This window comes from Lithobates pipiens, unplaced genomic scaffold (genome assembly GCF_037356315.1).
Source record: "Lithobates pipiens isolate NorthernLeopardFrog02 unplaced genomic scaffold, aLitPip1_a1.2 Scaffold_13, whole genome shotgun sequence".
NCBI lineage: Eukaryota > Metazoa > Chordata > Amphibia > Anura > Ranidae > Lithobates > Lithobates pipiens.
In genome coordinates this window covers 136,731,251-136,754,082 of record NW_027507718.1, presented here as the reverse complement: position 1 = coordinate 136,754,082, position 22,832 = coordinate 136,731,251, and the positions used below count along the sequence as shown (strand labels likewise).

The following is a 22,832-nucleotide window of genomic DNA, read 5'->3' as shown; positions in this document are numbered from 1 at the left end:
GACATTTGGAGATAGTTCAGGAGAGGGGGAGGAGTTCTTCAGAAGAAAGTTGTCTAGGTGCCCTGTTGTCTTTTGCCTTTTTAAGAACTCAGGGCATTCAAAGGGGTGCAAGCACCTTTTGGTTACAGAGGACAGGCCAAATGGCTGTGTGACAAATTGGAAGTGTTTGTCTCCTACTACAAAGCACAAGTTGCGCTGATGATACGTGTAAATAGGAACATGTAATATGCATCTTGGTTGTCTATTGATGCCAAGTATAAAATGACCTTGCGGATTCCATAAGAAACTATGGAATATGAAGATACTTATTTTGGAATTTTAAGTCCAACATAGGCTGAATACTGTTGGATTTTGGCAACATGAACAAAACAGGTTTAAATAAAATCCTTTGCAACCCTCCTCCACAGGGACCGGAAAGGCCACTCCCTGGTATAAGAGATGGTTCAGGGCGGCTGCATATCTAATTGTGCATATTTTGGTTGGTTTGAGAGAAGAAAAATGAAAAGGGGGTAGCGTTTTGAAGTCCTTTGAAACCACAGGGTCTTGGATGTCTTTAACAAACGCTAACAGATGTTCACCTTCTTAGTAGGTTCTTTGCTCCAAGTCTTGTGTCAAAAGGAAGGACTGGAGTTTGGGCTTTAAAGATGAAGCCTGAAGTGAGTGATAGGGCACTCTTCTTGAAGAAGCCGAAACCCTAATGATCCAGAATGACTCAAAAGAAATATTTAGACAAAATAAAGGTGGATAAAGCACCTGGACCAGAAGGCATCCACCTTGGGGGAAATGGTTTCATCGACTCCAGTGACATCTCTGATTAGTAGCAGTAGATCCCTATGTGTTTGTGGACAGAGTGGCAAATCTGAAAAGTGGGATCAAAATCCCTGGTTTGTAACACCTGGAATTTACACTTTGGAACCAGACAACTGACATTTTCTGTAACCAGAAGGTAAATAGATGTCACCCTTCCCCTACTCACGCGTATCACCCAATCCCAGGCTTCATCAGATAAAGACCACTGATGAAGCCCGGGATTGGGCGATAAGCATGAAGGGACGATGTCTTGCTTGCCAACAATGTTATCACGAGGAGGTCTGTGAGTACCAGACAGACAGCGAGCTGCTATCCCAGGTCTTAGGGATTGGAGTGCTTTCTCATTATATGCTTGTTACTCCTGTTCTAATATGAGTGTTTTTAACCCTTGATCTTTCTAAAACATATTGCAGTATTAAACTATATTAGCCCTTTTGCTTTTACATTTGTGCTAGAGCCATTCATTACAGCTGTCATGGTGCACGTTGGCACCAATGACAAAGTCAGAGGCAGATGGAGTGTCCTAAAGAATGATTTTAGGGACTTGGGAGCTAAGTTGAGGAAAAGGGCCTCCAAGGTAGTATTCTCAGGAATACTACCAGTACATCAAGCCACACCAGAAAGGAAGAGGGAGATTAGGGAAGTAAACAAGTGGCTCAAAAGCTGGTGTAGTAAGGAGGGGTTTGGGTTCCTGGAGGACTGGGACGACTTCTCAGTCGACAACCGGTACTATAGAAGGGATGGACTGCACCTAAATGAGGAGGGTGCAGATCAGCTGGGATTGAGGATTGCCAAAAAGTTAGAGGGTTTTTTAAACTAGGTGATGGGGGGGTGGGTTCAGAGATAGAGATAGTCAGCGTGGAGCATATTCCAGAGGGTAATATTAGGGGCATTAGTGGTGGGGTAACCGAAGCACATAAACCCAAGGTAAATATAGTAGCAAGTCCTAGTTGTAATCTTGGAACACCCAAGAGGATAGTGTGTGACCGGTCAAAATATATTAATACATTAAAATGTTTGTTCGCCAATGCCAGAAGTCTGCCAAGCAAAATAGGCGAGTTGGAAGCTCTGGTGCATCAGGAGAGCTATGATGTAATCGGTATTGCTGAAACTTGGCTTCATTCCTCACATGACTGGGCTATTAATATTCCTGGCTATGCACTCTTTCGGAAAGACAGAGTAAAAAGGAAAGGTGGAGGGGTCTGTCTGTATGTGAGAAATAATCTCAAAACGAGTGAGAAAGAGGACCTGGTGGGCGGAGAGTGTGATGAGTCTGAGGCATTATGGGTAGAACTGCATACAGATGCGTGTAGTTCAAAGTTAATCATTGGAGTTTGTTATAGACCACCCAATGTTAACCACCTTCAGACCGGACCATTTTGCTGGTAAATGACCAGAGGTCTTTTTACAATTTGGCACTGCGCTGCTTTAACTGGTAATTGCGCGGTCATGCAATGTTGTACCCAAACAAAATTTGCGTCCTTTTCTTCCCACAAATAGAGCTTTCTTTTGATGGTATTTGATTGCCTCTGCGATTTTTATTTTTTGCGATATAAACGTAAAAAGACCGCAAATTTTGAAAAAATATGATATTTTCTACTTTTTCTTATTAGAAAAATCCAATAAACTCAATTTTAGTCATACATTTAGGCCAAAATGTATTCAGCCACATGTCTTTGGTAAAAAAAAAGTCAATAATTGTATATTTATTGGTTTGCGCAAAAGTTGTCACATCTACAAACTAAGGTACGTTTTCTGGAATTTACGCAGCTTTTAGTTTACGACTGCCTATCTCATTTCTTGAGGTGCTAAAATGGCAGGGCAGTACAAAACCCCCCCAAATGACCCCATTTTGGAAAGTAGACACCCTAAGGAAATTGATAAGTGGCATGTTGAGCCCATTGAATATTTTATTTTTTTGCCTCAAGCGATTGAATAATGACAAAAAATAATTTTTTTTTTTTTTTTTTACACAAAGTTGTCACTAAATGATATATTGCTCACACATGCTATGGGCATATGTGAAATGACACCCCAAAATAAATTCTGCTGCTTCTCCTGAGTACGGGGATACCACATATGTGGGACTTTTTGGGAGCCTAGCCACGTACGGGGCCCCGAAAACCAAGCACCGCCTTCAGGCTTTCTAAGGGCGTAAATTTTTGATTTCACTTCTCACTACCTATTACAGTTTTGAAGGCCATAAAATGCCGAGATGGCACAAAACCCCCACAAATGACCCCATTTTAGAAAGTAGACACCCCAAGCTATTTGCTGAGAGGCATGTTGAGTCCATGGAATATTTTATATTTTGCCACAAGTTGCGGGAAAATTACAAACTTTTTTTTTTTTTTTTCACAAAGTTGTCACTAAATGATATATTGCTCACGCATGCCATGGGCATATGTGAAATGACACCCCAAAATAAATTCTGCTGCTTCTCCTGAGTACGGGGATACCCCATATGTGGGACTTTTTGGGAGCCTAGCCGCGTACGGGGCCCCGAAAACCAAGCACCGCCTTTTCAGGCTTTCTAAGGGCGTTACAGTTTTGAAGGCCATAAAATGCCAAGATGGCACAAACCCCCCCCCAAATGACCCCATTTTGGAAAGTAGACACCCCTAAATTTAGGGGTACACTAGTGAGACTAGGTAATAAATGGCGGGTGCCCTGAAACTATAAAAAAAATAACTAACCAACCAGCGTCACCTGTAACAGTTATATGGTGATCACTGGTGAAAGGGTTAACTAGGGGGCAATCAGGGGGCTTTATGCGGTAGTATATGGGGGTCCCTGGCGCTATAAAAAGCTGCGGCGAACCTAAATACCTACCTGCCTAACTAGCGTCACCTGTGACACTAATACAGTGATCAGAAAAACGATCGCTTATTAGGCTGGGTTCACACTGGAGCGATGTGGGAACGCCACGAATGCGCGGCGGGTTCCCGCATCACATGCCTCCCGGCGGCAGTTCACACTGCCCTATGCGAACTGCTGGGAGTGTCAGTGAAATGTTAATGACACCCCCAGATCAGTTCGCATATCGCAGTGCGATCTGCAAACTCGGATCGCATGGTGTGAACACCCATGCGATCCGATTCTGCTGCGGACCAAAAAAAGGGTCCCGCGCGAGTTTGCGGCGGGTGCGACACGAATTCAGCCATACTATCTGTATGGCTGAACTCGAATCGCACAGAGATCGGATGTGATTTGCACTGCAGTGCGGTGCGAATCACATCCGTTCTCATAAACCGCTGCAATGTGAACCCAGCCTTAGTGACACTGGCGACGGGGGTGATCACGGGGTTAAACCTTTATTGGGGGGGTTAGGGGGGTACCTTAGAACTAAAGGGGGCTAACCCTAACTGCCCTAACAGTTTTTACAGTCACAAATGACACCCGCCGGGTGATCAGGGGGTTAAACCTTTATTAGGTAATAAATGGCGGGTGCCCTGAAACTATAAAAAAATAACTAACCAACCAGCGTCACCTGTAACAGTTATATGGTGATCACTGGTGAAAGGGTTAACTAGGGGGCAATCAGGGGGCTTTATGCGGTAGTATATGGGGGTCCCTGGCGCTATAAAAAGCTGCGGCGAACCTAAATACCTACCTGCCTAACTAGCGTCACCTGTGACACTAATACAGCGATCAGAAAAATTATCGCTTATTAGGCTGGGTTCACACTGGAGCGATGCGGGAACGCCATGAATCCGCGGCGGGTTCCCGCATCGCATGCCTCCCGGCGGCAGTTCACACTGCCCTATGCGAACTGCTGGGAGTGTCAGTGAAATGTTAATGACACCCCCAGATCAGTTCGCATATCGCAGTGCGATCTGCAAACTCGGATCGCATGGTGTGAACACCCATGCGATCCGATTCTGCTGCGGGCCAAAAAAAGGGTCCCGTGCGAATTTGCGGCGGGTGCGACATGAATTCAGCCATACTATCTGTATGGCTGAACTCGAATCGCACAGAGATCGGATGTGATTTGCACTGCAGTGCGGTGCGAATCACATTCGTTCTCATAAACCGCTGCAATGTGAACCCAGCCTTAGTGACACTGGCGAGGGGGGGTGATCACGGGGTTAAACCTTTATTGGGGGGGTTAGGGGGGCACATTAGAACTAAAGGGGGCTAACCCTAACTGCCCTAACAGTTATTACAGTCACAAATGACACCAATGCAAAAAAAAAAAAAAAAAAGCAATTGGTGTCACTGTGACTGGGGGGGCAGGGGTAATTGGGGGGTGATCGGGGGGTAAAGGGGGGGTGTGAGTGTGCCTGGCATGTTCTACTGTGTAGTGTAGTGCTTGTGCAACTCACCGATGCTCTCTCCTCAGTGCCGGAACGAAAAATACCGACACGGAGGAGAGAATACATCACTTCCTCTCCTGTGTTTACATTACAGGAGAGGAAGTGATGTCACCGGACATTTTCATTCGTCGGGAGCGATCGCGAGGGGGTGGCCATGAATGAATGGCCGCCCCCTCGTCCGGGATCGCTCCCGAACGAATACCGACCGCCGCAGGCACCGGGCGGGGGCCCGATCGGGCCCCCGACCCGCGGGCAGGCAAGGACGTACATGTAAGCCCTTATGCCTGCCCGTGCCATTCTGTCGACGTACATCGTCGTGCGGCGGTCGGCAAATGGTTAATGAGGAGGTGGAGACTCAGCTCCTTGCACAGACAGAAAGGGCTGCAAGGGCTGGGACAGTGATAATAATGGGGGATTTTAACTACCCAGAAATTGACTGGGGTAATGGCACTGCTGGGACAGTTAAAGGGCAAAAATTTGTAAACCTATTACAGGACAATTTTATGGTACAGTTTATTGAGGCCCCAACTAGGAATGATGCTCTGTTGGACCTGGTAATCTCAAACCATGCAGAACGTATTACTAATGTTCAGATAAAGGAACATCTGGGTAGCAGTGACCATAACATGATTTCATTTGATGTTAGCTGTAAGCAAAAATCACATACGGGAAAGATAAAAACACTTAATTTCAAGAGAGCAAATTTTCCAAGGATGAGGGCTGCTCTCCAGGACTTAGACTGGGAGAGAATATTGGCACCAATGGGCACAGAACAGAAATGGGAATCCTTCAAAAAGCTTGTTTGTGATCTCACGGCAAAGTATATTCCCATGGGCAATAAGTTTAAAAGGTTAAAAATAAAGCCGATGTGGCTCACGGCCAAAGTTAAAAAAGCTATAAACTATAAAAAAGAGCTTTCAAAAAATATAAAAATGAAGGAACACTAGTGTCATTTAAATGTTACAAGGAATTTAACAGAATATGTAAAAAGGAAATCAAGGATGCAAAAATTCAAAATGAAAGACAGATTGCAAAAGAAACCCCAAAAAATTCTTCAAATATATTAATAGTAAAAAGGTTAAGTCTGAGCATGTAGGCCCTTTGCAAAATAATCTGGAGTGGGTGACTGGGGACAAAGAGAAGGCTAACTTATTAAATACTTTCTTCAGCTCTGTGTATACAAAGGAGCATGGGGGAGCTCATGTCCACAATGGGGGTGGTACTGACGCAGCCCCTAATCCACAATGGCTCATAAATGATATGGTCCAGAATAAAGGTGGAGAAAGCACCTGGACCTGATGGCATCCACCCACGGATCCTAAAAGAATTGAGCTCTGTAATTTCAAAGCCATTGTATCTAATTTTTAGGGACTCATTAATGACAGGAATAGTACCACTGGATTGGCGCAGGGCCAATGTGGTGCCTATATTTAAAAAGGTAACAAAGTCTTTACCAAGTAATTATAGACCCGTTAGTTTAACTTCTATAGTTGGGAAGATACTGGAGGGATTAACCACTTCAGGACCGCCGTATTGCCAATGTACGTCAGCACAATGGCACAGGCAGGCATAATCACGTACATCTACGTGATTGCCTTCCAGCGGGTGGGGGGTCCGATCGGACCCCCTCCCGCTGGTTACGGCGGTCCGATTCGGTCCAGGAGCGCTCCGTGATGAGGGGATGGCCGTTGGTTTTCGGCCACCCCCTCTGGATCGCTCCTGGCCAATGAGAAGCTTCCTCCCCTGTGTATTGTTTACACAGGAAGGAGGAAGTGATGTCATTCTCCTCGGGGCGGTCTTTTTGACCGGACTACGAGGAGAAGAGTAAAAGTAAGTGTGCACCAACACTACACTGACATGTAGGTACACACAGGCACACAAACCCCCCCCCCGATCCCCCCCCCCGATCGCCCCCCGATCCCCCCCCGCCCCCCCTCCCCCCCCAGTCACAGTGTCACTGATTGCATTGATCATTTCTTTACTGATCAATGCATTCAGTGTCAGTTGTGACAGTAAAAACTGTCAGGACAGTTAGTGTTAGGTCCAGGGTAGCCCCCTATCACCCCCCAATAAAGATTTAACCCCCTGATTGCCCCTAGAGTTAACCCTTTCACCCCCTTTTGCCAGTGTCACTAAGCGATCATTTTTCTGATCGCTGCATGTGTCGCTAGGTAGCTAGTTATTTTTTTAGGTTCACCGCCAGGTTTTTATATCGCTAGGTACCCCGATATACTACCCAATAATGGGTTTAACCCCCTGATTGCCGCTAGTTAACCCTTTCACCCCCTTTTGCCAGTGTCACTAAGCGATAATTTTTCTGAACGCTGCATCAGTGTCGCTAGTGTCGCTAGGTAGCTAGTTATTTTTTTAGGTTCACCGCCAGGTTTTTATAGCGCTAGGTACCCCGATATACTACCCAATAATGGTTTTAACCCCCTGATTGCTGCTAGTTAACCCTTTCACCCCCTTTCACCAGCGATCACAGTATAAGTGTCACTGGTGACGCTGGTTAGCCAGTTAGTTATTTAGGTTCCCCGTCAGGTTTTTATATAGCGCCAGGGACCCCCATATACTACCTAATAAAAATTTGAACCCCCTGATTGCTCCTAGTTAACCCTTTCACCACTGATCACCGTATAAGTGTTAAAGGTTTAACCCCCTGATCACCCGGCGGGTGATATCAATTAGGTTTTAGGGTCAGGGTCTGCGTCGCCCCAGGCAGCGCTAGGTTAGTGCCAGTACCGCTAACACCCACACGCAAAGCATACACCTCCCGTAGTGGTATAGAATCTGAACAGATCAATATCTGATCTGATCAGATCTATACTAGCGTCCCCAGCAGTTTAAGGTTCCAAAAAAACGCATTGTTAGCGGGATCAGCCCAAATACCTGCTGGCACCTGCGTTTTGCCCCTCTGCCCAGCCCACCCAAGTGCAGTATCGATCGATCACTGTCACTTACAAAACACTAAACACATAACTGCAGCGATCGCAGAGTCAGGCCTGATCCCTGCCATCGCTAACAGGTTTTTTGGTAGCATTTTATATTCAAATCCGGAAGGCAGTGCTTGGTTTTCGGGGTCCCGTACGTGGCTAGGCTCCCAAAAAGTCCCCCACATGTGGTATCCCCGTACTCAGGAGAAGCAGCAGAATTTATTTTGGGGTGTAATTTGACTTCTGCCCATAGCATGTGTGAGCAATATATCATTTAGTGACAACTTGGTGCAAAAAAAAAAAAGTTTGTAATATTCCCGCAACTTGTGGCAAAATATAAAATATTCCATGGACTCAACATGCCTCTCAGTAAATAGCTTGGGGTGTCTACTTTCCAAAATGGGGTCATTTTGGGGGGTTTTGTGCTATTTTGGCATTTTATGGCCTTCGAAACTGTGATAGGTAGTGAGGAGTTAAATCAAAAATTTGCACCCTTAGAAATCTTGAAGGTGGTGATTGGTTTTCGGGGTGCCGTGCGCGAATAGACTCCCAAAAAGTCCCACACATGTGGTATCCCCATACTCGGGAGAAGTAGCGGAATATATTTTGGGGTGCAATTCCACATATAACCATGGCATGTGTGAGCAATATATCATTTAGTGACAACTTTTTGTAAAAAAAAATTGTTTTTTTTTTTTTTTGTCATTATTCAATCCCTTAGGACAAAAAAAATAAATATTCAATGGGCTCAACATACCCATCAGCAATTTCCTTGGGGTGTCTACTTTCCAAAATGGGGTCATTTGGGGGGGATTTGTACTGCCCTGCCATTTTAGCACCTCAAGAAATGAGATCGGCAGTCATAAATTAAAAGCTGTGTAAATTCCAGAAAATGTACTCTAGTTTGTAGACGCTATAACTTTTGCGCAAACCAAAAAATATACGCTTATTGACATTTTTTTTACTAAAGACATGTGGCTGAATAAATTTTGCCCTCAATGTATGACTAAAATTTAGTTTATTCGATTTTTCTTATAACAAAAAGAAGAAAATATCTTTTTTTTTCAAAATTTTCGCTCTTTTTCCATTTATATCGCAAAAAAAAAAAATCGCAGAGGCAATCAAATACCATCAAAAGAAAGCTCTATTTGTGGGAAGAAAAGGACGCAAATTTCGTTTGGGTGCAATATTGCATGACCGCGCAATTACCAGTTAAAGCAGCGCAGTGCGAAATTGCAAAAAGACCTCTGGTCCTTAAGGTATTTATTGGTCCGGAGCTGAAGTGGTTAATAAAAGACCACATAGATGAGTTCTTGCAGGAAAAAAATATTTTGAGCAACAGAGAGCATGGATTCATGAAAGACAGGAGTTGTCAGACAAACCTGATTTCTTTTTATGAGGTGGTAAGTAAAACCTTGGACAGAGGGGTGGCAGTGGACGTGATATATTTGGATTTTGCAAAAGCGTTCGATACTGTTCCGCACACACGGCTCATGTGTAAGGTAAAGTCTACAGGTTTGGAAACATCAGTTTGTAGATGGATAGAAAACTGGCTAAAAGACAGAATAGTAGTGGTTAATGATTCTTACTCTGAATGGCCTAAGGTTATGAGTGGTGTACCCCAAGGTTCAGTGCTGGGACCCTTACTTTTTAATATCTTTATAAATGATATTGGGTCTGGGATCAAGAGTAACATTTCCGTCTTTGCAGATGACACCAAGCTATGCGGTGCAATAACGTCCTTACAGGATGTCACCTATTTACAAGCAGACCTCAATGCTCTGTCTAATTGGGTGACTATGTGGCAGATGAGGTTTAATGTTGAGAAATGTAAGGTTATGCACTTGGGGGCTAAGAATATGCATGCATCATACACGCTAGGGGGAGTACAACTGGGGGAATCCATAGTGGAGAAGGATCTTGGGGTTTTGGTAGATCATAAGCTCAATAATAGCATGCAATGCCAAGCTGCGGTTTCCAAAGCGAGCAAAGTCCTTTCCTGTATTAAGAGAGGTATGTACTCCAGAGAGAGAGATATCATTTTGCCCCTGTTCAAATCATTAGTAAGACCTCATCTGGAATATGCCGTTCAGTTTTGGGCACCAGTTCTCAAAAAGGATATCGGGGAACTGGAGAAAGTGCAGAGAAGGGCAACCAAACTGATAAGAGGCATGGAGCAACTCAGCTATGAGGAAAGATTAGAGGAACTGAATTTATTCACTCTTGATAAGAGGAGATTAAGGGGGGATTTGATCAACATGTACAAATATATAAGGGGTCCATATAGGGAACTTGGTGTCGAGTTATTCACTTTAAAGTCAACAAAGAGGACAAGGGGGCACTCTTTACGTCTAGAGGAGAAGAGATTTCATCTCCAAATACGGAAAGGTTTCTTCACAGTAAGAGCTGTGAAAATGTGGAATAGACTCCCTGCAGAGGTGGTTATGGCCAGCTCAGTGGATTGCTTTAAGAAAGGCCTGGATTATTTCCTAAGTGTACGTAATATAACTGGGTACTAAAATTTATAGGTAAAGTTGATCCAGGGAAAATCCGATTGCCTCTCGGGGGATCAGGAAGGAATTTTTTCCCCTGCTTTAGCAAATTGGATCATGCTCTGCTGGGGTTTTTTGCCTTCCTCTGGATCAACTGTGGGTATAGAATTGGGTATATGGGCTGGTATATGTATATATGTATGTGTGTGTGTGTGTGTATGTATATATTATATATATATATATATATATATATATATTTATTATATATATAGTATATATATATTTTTTTGGTTGAACTGGATAGACTTGTGTCTTTTTTCAACCTGACTAACTATGTAACTATGTACACAGCAAATGATCTGGATACGGGTGAAGGATATGGGTATTGCCAGTTCACTTTCCCCCTTAACCTCCCTGGTGGTATGATTATTTCGGATTTTAGGTGCTGAAAGCAGTACCATTATTTTGCATAGAAATTTGGCGTTTTATATTGTAGGCCTGTAATTCTTAAAAATAATTCACTTAAATCCATCCAAGAGTCTAATAGACATCCCGGGTATGATCAAATTTGAAATATGAAATCATAAATTATAATATAATATATATATTAAAATAAATAACTACAAATAATAACAAATAATAAAAATTATTCAATAATGTAATCACATCAAAAACACTGAAATTTGCTCAGTTGCAGAATTGTCGCTGTCATTACTTTTAGTGTTCGATAATGAATTTCCTCACAAATTGCTATCGCTCAATTCTGCAAGTGATTCTAATTTATTATCGCTGTTTTCTAGCTGGTCTATAACCACTTTTGATGTAAACTGACATTTTTTGTTTGCTATGGACAATCTCCAGTTTCCTGGCATAAAGAACAGTATTTATAATATAAAACTACATGCAGGACACTGGACAAACCACTCTAGGGACAAAGGGGATGTGTAATTATTTGATACAGTATACTGTAATCTGTAAGATTACAGTATACTGTATCTATACTGTGTTTTTTATTTTTTGAATTTGGCGCCGAACTCCATCCCCGTGTGTCGCAACACTCGCAGGGAACGGAGCTCTGCGCTGTCACAGATCGAGCGAGACATGGCGGCTCGCTGATCACAGCGGGGAGACATTGCTGGATCCAGGGGACAAGGTAAATAGCCCCCTCCATGGATCCAGCGATGGGATCCCGAGTTTGGCTTGGGAATACCGCTTATGGTAATTAAATCTCACCCCGAGACAGACTTATATGACTTTGACCTCAGAGCTTAGATGAGGTCCTTGATTCAAGCTTTTTGGAGAATCACAGGGTGAAGAGTGTACACAATTCGATTTGTAAAGAAGAGGATTCGGACACAATTGTTTGTTAATGGGACTTTAAATTTGATGATCATGCGTGGTTTGAATTGGACAATTAATTGAGGTTCAAAATGTCACATTTTTTGGTTTGTTCGCTCGATTTGTTTTTCACAATTCATTATTACTATTAGTGGATTGGCGGGCAGCGCTGTACATTTTTTTTATTATACGTATTCATTAGGGACCCAGAATTCAGAGATACCTTTGGGTGGAAAAAGAACTTCCAAATCCTAATTACAGGGACTTTGGTCAAGAAGGGGTTAAGGTGTCTGCATCAGAACAGCTGCTAAACTGCTCTTTCAGACCTCTTTTCAGAGGCAAAAGAGAGCTTCCAAAAACCCTGTAAGGAAGAGTGTGATTAGCAGTGAGCCAACCCTTAATTTTGTACAAATTGATGTACTATTTTGTATCTGAAGCAAGCAATTTTTCTGTTAGCCTTTATTGAAAATAAAAAGGACTGTTAACATTTACCAACGTGCTTGGCTGATGCTCCCGGGTTCCTCAAGTTCACAATATGGGTAGAGAGGAGGCTCATCCTGAGGATCTGGCCAGTCACCCTATAGAACAGCCTCTAAGACTGAGTGGACTTCAAAGGTCATAGCAGGTTTGGGTTATTGTAAGTACCCCATGTGGGAGACCTTGAAGGTGAGCAAACTCTGGATGCTCCAACTCTAAACAGGAGTGTGCAGCATCAATAAGGGTAGCAATAGTGTTCTTAAAGTTGAATTAAACCTCCACAAAAAGTCTCCTCAATTGTGCCCCAGGAAATTTTAGCCTTAATGTGCAGGTATGCACAGTATATTAGCACATTATAGCAGACTTGTCTGTCTAGTATTCTTCTACAGTACTGCGCTGTCAGCTCTCCCATTAATTTTAGGGCATACAAACCCAATATAATACCCATTTGGAGTAAATATATTTATTCTAGAATATATAATTTTATATATATATATATATATATATATATATATATATATATATATATTATATATATTATATATACACACATACATACACACACACACACATATATATATATATATATATATATACAAACACACACACCTGCTTGAAATTCCTTTCTAGATCAATATATGAAAAAGATTTGAGCAACTGAAGGGCCAGCAGAAAATCCATAGGAAAGCAGGAGTGTCAAATTGGTGTAAACTATCCAAAACAGAGAGAACTAAGGCCCTATAAAGTTAGATCACACCCCATACAACCACATGCTCAGTCTGAACCAGCGAGTTTCCCTTGTAAGTTTCCTTTGCAATCTGCCATGTGTGGTGCAAAAGGTGTCCGCAGAGGGGTATTCACAACAGCTGCTGCTGTGGAGAGGGAGAGGAAGCCTTCTGCGCCAGGCACTGTTGTCTACTCGGAGCCCAGGTAAGTAATCTGCCAAGAACGCGGGGACTGGAAGCTGTTTTTGCCATGTGTTGCCACTTCTGTCCAATACACTTCTACCCTCACTGGACACATTGGCCCCTCACTACACACAGAATCAGGCCCCATCCCCTTCAACCTTGCCAAACAGATGACACTAGAAGTCTTAAAAACACAACCATGCTCTTGAGCACATGTGGTGTAAGACGAAGTCCCAGACAGATTTCAGCCATTATAAATCTGCCCTCCAAAAATACATGTTCTTCCTCCTCACTGCCAAGAAGACCTACTTTATCTCTCTCATTAACACCTGATCATCCTGTCCCCTTCAACTCTCTACTTCGTCCTCCACTGCCTTCCCCCACCAACCCACTCACTGCCAAGGAGATTGCCAATCACTTCAAACAGAAGATTGATACAATTTGCGAGAACTCTACTGTTCAGATACCCTCCACGCTTTACACTTCATGCCCACAGGTACAATCAATGCTTCCCTCTTTCAACCCCACCACTATAGACAAGGTTGCTAATCTACTTGCCAACGCCCATCTTACCACCTGCCCCCTGGATTCTATTCTCTCCCAATGCTATGTTCACCCTCTGGCTCTATTCTACACTCTCTAAGCCACATCTTCAATCTCTCCCTCTCTTCTTACATCTTCCCCAACTCTCTAAAACACGCACTTGTCAGCCTCATGATTAAAAAGCCCTCACTGGACCCATCCAAGCTTACCCCATCTCCTTGCTCCCCTTTTTATCCAAACTCGTTGAACGTCTGGTCTACAACTGACTGAGCAACCACCTTCCCAATAATAGCCTTCTTGATCCCCTTCAGTGTGGATTTTGTCCTTAACACTCCACAGAAACTGCTCTTCTAAAACTAACAAACAATCTACTAACGGCCAAAACCAATGGATACTATTCTGTACTCCTACTTCTGGACCTCTCTGCTGCCTTTGATGCGGTTGATCACCCCCTCCTCCTCAAAAAACAGCACGCCTTTGGTCTTCGTGACTGTACTCTTCACTGATTCTCTTATTTAACCAACCACACCTCAAGCGTTGCTTACAATTCTATTCCTCCTCTCCTCTCCTCCCCTCTTCCTTTCTCTGTTGGGTCTCCCAAGGTTCTGTTCTTGGACCTTTTCTCCTATTTTCAACCTACACCTCCTCCCTGGGTCAGCTGTCCAATATCAACTCTACGCTGATGACACTCAAATCTATTTCTCTACCCCTCAGCTCACTCCTTCAGTCTCCTCTCGTATCACGGATTTACTATCCAATATATATGTCTGTGTCGGTCTATGACAACCTGTTGGAAAAGTCACATGCCATCAGTGGAAGCTGATGCTCAGTATTTGGGCAAACACCACCCCAACGGGAGACAGGCGGCTGCGATGGGCGCAGTGCTCTGCTCCCTGAACCTACCCTTTTTTTAAGCCAATCATGTGCTTAAAAAAAACCCCAATGAAATCCATGCATCCAGTGCCCTGCATGTAGATTAGGGGCCGGGTACATTGATTAGGGGAGCAGCACCCCTGTGCCCTGCATGGACGGTCCACCACTGCATGCCAAACTCCCTCTTCATCTTAGGATTTCTACCACTCTCGGCAGAGATGTTAAGAGATTCCACATTAGTTCATGCAAGCAGAAGTATGTAAACTAGACCCCATCCTGGTTTCACCCCAGGAGTTTTCCAGCTCTACCGCTGACAATGGCCCTGGACCTGTAGAGCACCCCCTGGCTAACTTACCATGCGTCAAAGTTAGCACTCATGCAGGATCCAGTGCTCATAGCAACATTACAGGCCAGCCCAGCTTCTTCTGTCCAATCATCTGATGATAGCTGCATAAAACACTCTGTACTGTACGACGAGGAGTATCAATATACAGGCTACTGATTCCAGAAGCTACAATGACTTCTGGTAAGATGATTAGGAATGCAAGTGTAATTTACGTACTCTATTAAAACTGTTGTGCTTTGGAATAAAAAATATACTTTGATCCACATAACACATTTATACGTGATTATACCCAAGTATTTATCGGAATGTAAAAATGCACTATAACGTGCTCATACCGGTCATTTGTAATGCACAAAGAGAAGCTTTTAACTGCTGAACATTCTCACATATTAGCTGTATTGCTGTAGGTTTTGAAAAAAATCTAACATGCTGCATCATGTACGGGTTACCTTATTAGACCCCATCCAGGCTAAATTGGACCCTTTCAAAACACAGTACAGCACATGAAAAATGCATAGCAGTTACCACGTTCCATAGTGTGAATAAAGCCACAACTAAAAGGAAGTAATGTGATATTAACTAAAAAGAAGGTAAACAGTTGAGTGATAAAACCAGGCCTATCAAGACAAATAGCAGCTATCAGATTTTCACAAATCATAAAGATCTATATGGTCTGTGTTCATAAATTATTAAAGAATGCATCCATATACATTGGCTGACCCTTCTAAAACAAATCATTAACTCATACAATCTCTCATACATTCTAAGTGCACATTATGATGATATCCAATACTATCAGAATTATGCACAAAGGACAGTGCTACCCAAACTGTTATTTTATACCCCTCCCCCACTCCAGCTCTATACCTCTCGCAAAGGCTCATTTAGCTCTTCCAGAATACTGTCTTCATCAAACATCTTTCCCTGGTAGCGATGCTCGTAATAATCATGAATCCTTTGGCGAAAATCAGCAGGCAGCTTGTGGAAGGACATGTACTGTTCAACTTGCTTGTACTGCAAAAAAGACAATTGTCAAATACACATAGGAAACATATGCAGCAAAAAAACTAGTTTATTATGAAGTTGTAATTACCATATTTATCGGCATATAACACACACTTTTTTCCCCCTGAAAACAGGGGGGAAGTCGCGGGTGCGTGTTATATATACACACTGACAGTGTACCTCGGAAGGGAAGGAGGGGGGACGAGTGCCGCTGGAAATCACCAAGCAGTCATCCCCTTTCCACTTGGCTTTAACTCTGCTCGCACATCACACACACAGTCCAGCCACCGGCATTGGACCAGTGTTCTATCACAGGAGCTGGTCCAATGACAGAGGCTGGACTGTGTATGTGACTGCCAAATGACCGAGAGCCGAGTTAACCGATGACGGCTCAGTGATTTCCTGCAAGAGATGGTGAGATGGTGAGCTGCATTGATGGGAGAGATGGGCACAGATCAGGCTGCAGATGGGCACAGATCAGGCTGCACTGAAGCTGCAGATAGGTACAGATTAGGCTGCATTGATGCTCACTGACCATTATTTTGCTTCAAAGTGGTTTATTTTTAAAAAATAGTTTTTTTTCCCTGAAACTTCCCTCTTAAATTGGGGTGCGTATTATACTTATTAGTTGTAATTAAAATAAGATGCTATATTTAAACCACTTGTAGCATCAAAGTTGCTTTTGTGTTCCAGGCAAACTTATAAAATTTGGGATTGTATCAGTAAGAGCAGCAGTAGATAAATAATCATTAATGCTGGTAGGTAGAGTTAATCTAGTAGTGTATTTTTATCAATCCTCTTTTCTAAATCAAATTATAAAGCACTCCCCCCTCATTCAGTTGATATCAAAAGCTTGGATGATTTCCTGTCAGATTTGCCACAGGCATTGATATGCTGTGACGCTTGCAAGAAAAAAAAGAAGAGGCAGTCAGCTGTTTCCTATTTCAGAGAAATCAGTGGTAAGCACAGCAGCCAATAATGTGTCAAGGGAAGTAAAACATGAAAAAAAGTACTTTGTTCACATAAAATATGGATAGAACACCTAGCATACAAAACTTATACGTAGAATACAATACAATACTCCCAAGGTTACTCATAATAGGTGCAATGGACATGAGGTGATTAATAAAAGCAAACTTACCTTTTCTTGGTACTGTCTACGGGATGAATCCAGTGACTGGATGAGAGCGGTGGCATGTCCAATGAACATGGCGTAGCATGTAGCTCCCACTATCATGCTCAGCATTGTAAGCCAAATATCAGTCATGCTTTCTGGGGCCTGGCGCCCGTAACCAATGCACAGCATGTGGCTCATGGCCTTGAACAGGGCAAAGGAGTATAGCTCACTCCATGAGTCATTCTGTGTGGAGGCATAGGAACAAAAAGGAAAAAAAAAAAAAGGAAATGTTAATTTCTTGTCACATCAGCGTCACCCATCTAACTAGAAAAATGGGCATTTCTACAAGAGTTCACCTAATCGCCAGAGGAAAAGTGCATATTTCAAGTTCTTCGTGCCCGTGCTGACATGTGGCATGGATGAAGCATGCCACAGATGTGTATATGTATGTAGTGTAAAGAACATGGGCCTTATGTATTCAAGTATTCATGTAAAGAGGCATGCTGCAACCATGTAGGAGCGAGCATCAAAGTGCACCCACACACATGTGCAAACACTGTGTCCCATATACATGCATCACTGACTTGCGTCTCTCAGCTGTGTCCCCCATATAACCCTCTATACACATACAAAGCAAGAGAGCAAGCTACAGAAACTGCCGTGGGCACACATTACCCCAAGTAGCAGAACGGAGGGACATCATTGGGGCTGAAAGAAGAGAAAGAGCAAGAGAAAGCAGGGAGAATGATGCAAACAGACTCTGCAAGGGGGGAATCAGATGGACTTGACAAGACAATGCTTCCAACCATGTAGACAGAAATAACGTGCAACACAGAGGGAGCGACAACACTGATGGAGGAAACACTCAGAAATTACTGGACTTGCAGATCAAGAAATGACTACAAAAGGCACAGTGAAAACAAAGGGTTAGCATGGGCATGGAGTAAAACCGAATTCCAGAATCATGTAAAGACATTAGGAGGAGCAACAAGGAGGTGAAGCAAAGAGGGGTAGAGAAGAGGAGAGAAAAATCTATTATTATTCTTGTGCTGAGCCATGCGATTTCAGCTCACACACACACCAAGTCACTGATCCCTTTATTCTACCCCTCCGTGGGTTCTCATGTGCCAGGTCGCGGCTGACTGGCACCGGACTTCTGTGCCAAGCTTAGTTACAATGGCAGCTTCAAGGTCTTAACCCCTTCATTACACACCATTTAAAATATCACCAAGATGTACAGCTTTGTTAACATACCCAGCAGAACCCAGCTAACCAGGGATAATTTATGAAACTGAGATGTCATCAGTTTGGTAAACTGCAAACACGAGAACTAGAAAAATAAACTCATGAATAGGAAGTTCTCATGTGAGAGTATATGCACACAAATGTTTTCCTACCAATATTACCAAGCAGGAATAAAGCCAGGTATGATCAATGTTTCATCTTTCTTTAACCCATCTTTAAAGAGACACTGGGAAAGATTTACTAATACTGACACACACAGAATCTGGTGCAGCTCTGCATAGTAATCAATCAGCTTCTAACTTCAGCTTGTTCAATTAAGCTTTGACAATAAAAACTGGAAGTTGATTGGTTAATATGCATAGCTGCACCAGATTTTGAGTGCACCAGCTTTTGTAAATCTTCACCTCTGTGTCCATGTCTAAAAAAGGCATCCCTCGATCCCTGTATACTTACCTTACCTCTCTTACATCTTTGTTCCTCTGCAGACAGCATCAAGATCAGGGACCCAGGGAAGCAGTAATATAAATTCCCTGGTCATGTAACACAGTGATTGTAAAAGCTCTTTTTTTTTTTTTTTTTTATAAAAATAACATGTTCTACTTTGTTGCAGTGGATCTGCACAGAGCAGCATGGATCCTCCTCTTCTCGGGTCTAACGTCTGTGATCCTGGTCCCTCCCTCCTGTTCAGTGCCCCCACAGCAAGCAGCTCACTATGGGGGCACCCGAGCTGAGTCACAGCTCTCTGTGTCTATTCAGACACTGCGTCCGCCCCGGCCCTGCCTCTCCCCTGATTGGTTACCTGACTATGATTGACAGCAGCATGAGCCAATGGCGGCGCTGCTGTGTCTCAGCCAATCAGAAGGGAGACTCTCGGACGGCTGAGACACTTGTAGACATCGCTGGACAGAGACCTCAGGTAAGTGTTAGGGGGGCTGATGCACACAGAAGGCTTTTTATCTTAATGCATGGAATGCATTAAGATAAAAAAAAAAACCTTCTGCCTTTACAATCCCTTTAGGGCAAGCAAAGGGCTTATAAAACGGCATACTAGCATATGGAAGCAGGTTACATCCTCCGTACCCAGAAGTCCCAAAGGAGCTGCAAGGAAACATGGGAAAGGTAAATATATGGGGTTAGAGTGATGATCTTTGCAGAGACCGTGTCACTTTTCCCTGCGTAAGTAAGGAAAGTGTGTCTTTGGCACTTTTTTTTTTTAAATGGTGTTGGTGACGCCATTAAGTTTTCAATCCTTATTAACCTGGTTGTTTTTTCACTGGTCCCTATGCAAAAAAGACAACGTGGAAACAAAATGAAGACTGAATAATAATGTATTAAATACACTGCACTCCATATACTTTTTATCTGCTTCCCATATACAAAAATGTAAAAAAAGATGGTCCAAACAGATGAAATGGAATCAAGTATTTTGACAGTAGTAGGTAAAACACAATGGAAAAAAACTGCTATAAAAGCACCAACATGAAACTTTAGCGTAAGGCTGGGTTCACACCTATGCAAATTGTGTGAGGGTTTCTCCACATCCAATTCGCAATAGCAAGTGATTGTGACCGGCTCTCTATGGAGCCAGTTCACATATCTCCGCAGCAGCTCCAGTGTGAATTTGTACAGGGGTCCTGTGCATCTTTTGGTCCGTTTCAGGTCCGAATTCATCCAAAAATTTGTGCTGAAATTGGACCTGAAACGGTAAACCGGGATGCATCGGACCCCTAACTGGGAGCCACATGCGGCAATGATGTGAACCCAGCCTTAGATTGAATGGGGAAAGGGTTTTATTGCGGTTTGAATCTCTTCATTATCACATGGATAGCAACCATGGGGGGGTGGGGGAGGATTTCCCCAATGGGTTCAAAGATAGTAATAAATAAAAAAAACGGACATTTTAATATTTCTTTCCTTTGCCCAAAATGTTTCATTCCTATCTGTGTTGCTGTGGTAGAATATAACTTCCCATGTCCTAGTGGGTTAAAAGGTAGTGAGGGAGGCAATGGAGGCACACACAGCAATAAAAACCTGACAGAGGCTCCAACCCCTTCCCTGCTCTATAAAAAAAAAAACGTATAATATTTCACTGTAGCATGAATCAAAGACTAACGTAACAAAAGACAAAATTGCATAAATAGATGTTCTAACCAGAAAAATAAAACAGAAAGCAGAATATTTTCAAAGACTATGACTTTGTTCAATCTAGTGTGCGCGTCACGTTTAAAACGCACTGCAGTTGGGATCTTCAGCGGGTTTCAATGTTAAGTTAATGACACCTCAAACCCAGAGCGTTAGATTGCACCAAATCGCATTGTACAAAAGTACCATGTGATCTGGTTCCAGTGCGTTTCCAAATGCAGTGCGATTTGAGCCCATTCAAAATGAATGGGCTTGTATTGGACCTCACTGAATCGCATGTGAATTGCACAGGAATGAGCACCATTTTTCTGTGCGATCCATAGTGTGAACTGGGGCTAATTGTCATTTTCCTTTGCTCTGTCTTTGTTTCCACTATTATTCAGTCTTCATTCTGCCTTTAATCCCTTATTCTCCAGTTGCTCCTAGTGGTCTTTCTACAAAAGATAATAATGTACTGAAAGTAGATTGAATCAAAACTGACCCTGCCTTTTTCACCTGCTTCCTCTTGAATGCAGTGAAAATAATGATAACCAGGACAACACAAAATGTTGAATTTTATTTTTAAAACAGGAAAAAAAAAAAAAGGGAAAGTTTGTGTTTATGTGGCCAAAAATGCAAATAAGGACCTGTATTTTGCTGCAAATTCCTGCTGCTTATAGAAAGAGAAGGATCAGACTGCAATAAAAGACATGGATGTGCACACGTGTAAGGCTGCTCACAGATATGCAGGGCTCTCATAACATTTCTGTGAGCAACAAAAATATTCCAACATTTGCAGGTGCTTCTTATGCCGCGTACACACGATCGGACTATCCAGCTGACTGGTACGCCGGACGATTCGACCGTGTGTGGGCTCCAGCGGACATTTTCTTCCCAAAAGCTGGACTTGGCTGACAATCTGTGTGCTAGTCCGCTGGACTTTCCAAATGAACAGACTAAAGATTGACACCTTGCGAGCCCCGTCGCCTGGTATGGGTTTTAAGAGTAAACCCTACGCCGAAAACTGCCCCCCCCCCCACCACAAAGCACCTTGTCCCCATGTTGATGAGGACAAGAGCCTCTTCCCGACAACCCTAGGGGCCCCCTGATCCGGGCCCCCCACCCTATGTGAATGAGTATGGTGTACATCGTAACCCTACCCATTCATCTGGGGGGGAAAAGTGTCAATAAAAAAAAAAAAAAAAAAAAAAAAACACACTACACAGGTTTTTAAAGTAGTTTATTAGGCAGCTCCAAGGGTCTTCTCCGCGCTTTCCGGTTCTTCTCGCCGGGCTCCTCTGCTATCTTCTGCTCTTTTGAGCAAACACGAGCTTAGATAAGTTGGAAGGAGCTGCCTAATAAACTACTTTAAAAACCTGTGTAGTGTGTTTTTTTTATTGACACTTTTTCCCCCAGGTGAATGGGTAGGGGTACATCGTACCCCATACTCCATACTCATTCACATAGGGTGAGGGGCCGGTATCCGGGGGCCCCCTTATTAAAGGGGCTCCCGGATTCCGATAAGCCCCCCGCCCGCAGAAACCCGACAACCAACGGCCGGGGTTGTCGGTGAGAGGCCCTTGTCCTCATCAACATGGGGACAAAGTGCTTTGGGGTGGGGGGCCGCAGGGCGCCCCCCTTCCCCAAAGTACCCACCCCCCCCATGTAGAGGACATGCGGCCTGGTATGATTCAGGAGGGGGACGCTCGCTCGTCCCCACCCCCTTTCCTTACCGGTCGGTCTGCGTGTTCGGATAAGGGTCTGGTATGGACTTTGGGGGGACCCCCCACACTGTTTTTCAGCATAGGGGTTACCCTTAAAACCTATACCAGGTGACAGGGGTCGCAAAGTGTCAATCTCGCCAATGAAAGTGGCGACATTGACTTTCTTCACTAGTCCCGTCGTACCTGAAGTCACGTTCAAAATGAACGGACTTTAGTCTGTGTGGGCTAGTCCGTTCATTTGGAAAGTCCGGCGGATTGTCCATTCGTAAGGGTGGTAGTGTGTGAGCAAGTCCGCTCATTCAGAAAGTCCGGCGGACCACCGCTGCAAAGTCCGCCGGATAGTCTGATCATGTGTATGCGGTATTACGATTTATTTCTACACTATCCAATTACTAAATAGAATGTCATTAATCCAAACAACCCCCTTCGGGTTCTGATGGAGCCCAACAGTGGCATCAAATTAGAGATCACCATGACACTTTTAGGCTGGGTTCACACCTGTGCAAATTGGATTAGGGGTTTCCCCCGCATTAGATTTGCATAGCAGGAGATTGTGACCGGCTCTATATGGAGCTGGTTCACAG

The 22,832-nt window shown here is 43.5% G+C and overlaps 1 protein-coding gene across 1 annotated transcript in view; it reads right to left on the bottom strand.

Annotated features, from left to right (window-relative positions):
• Nucleotides 1-22,832, bottom strand: part of HCN2 (hyperpolarization activated cyclic nucleotide gated potassium and sodium channel 2) — a 206,062-nt gene that overhangs the window by 40,927 nt on the left and 142,303 nt on the right. Inside the window, exons 4-5 of the mRNA XM_077475629.1 lie at nucleotides 17,183-17,401; nucleotides 15,904-16,050 (exon numbers count right to left, since the gene is read on the bottom strand). Coding sequence (XP_077331755.1) covers nucleotides 15,904-16,050; nucleotides 17,183-17,401 — 366 coding nt within the window. The remainder of the gene's footprint in view (nucleotides 1-15,903; nucleotides 16,051-17,182; nucleotides 17,402-22,832) is intronic.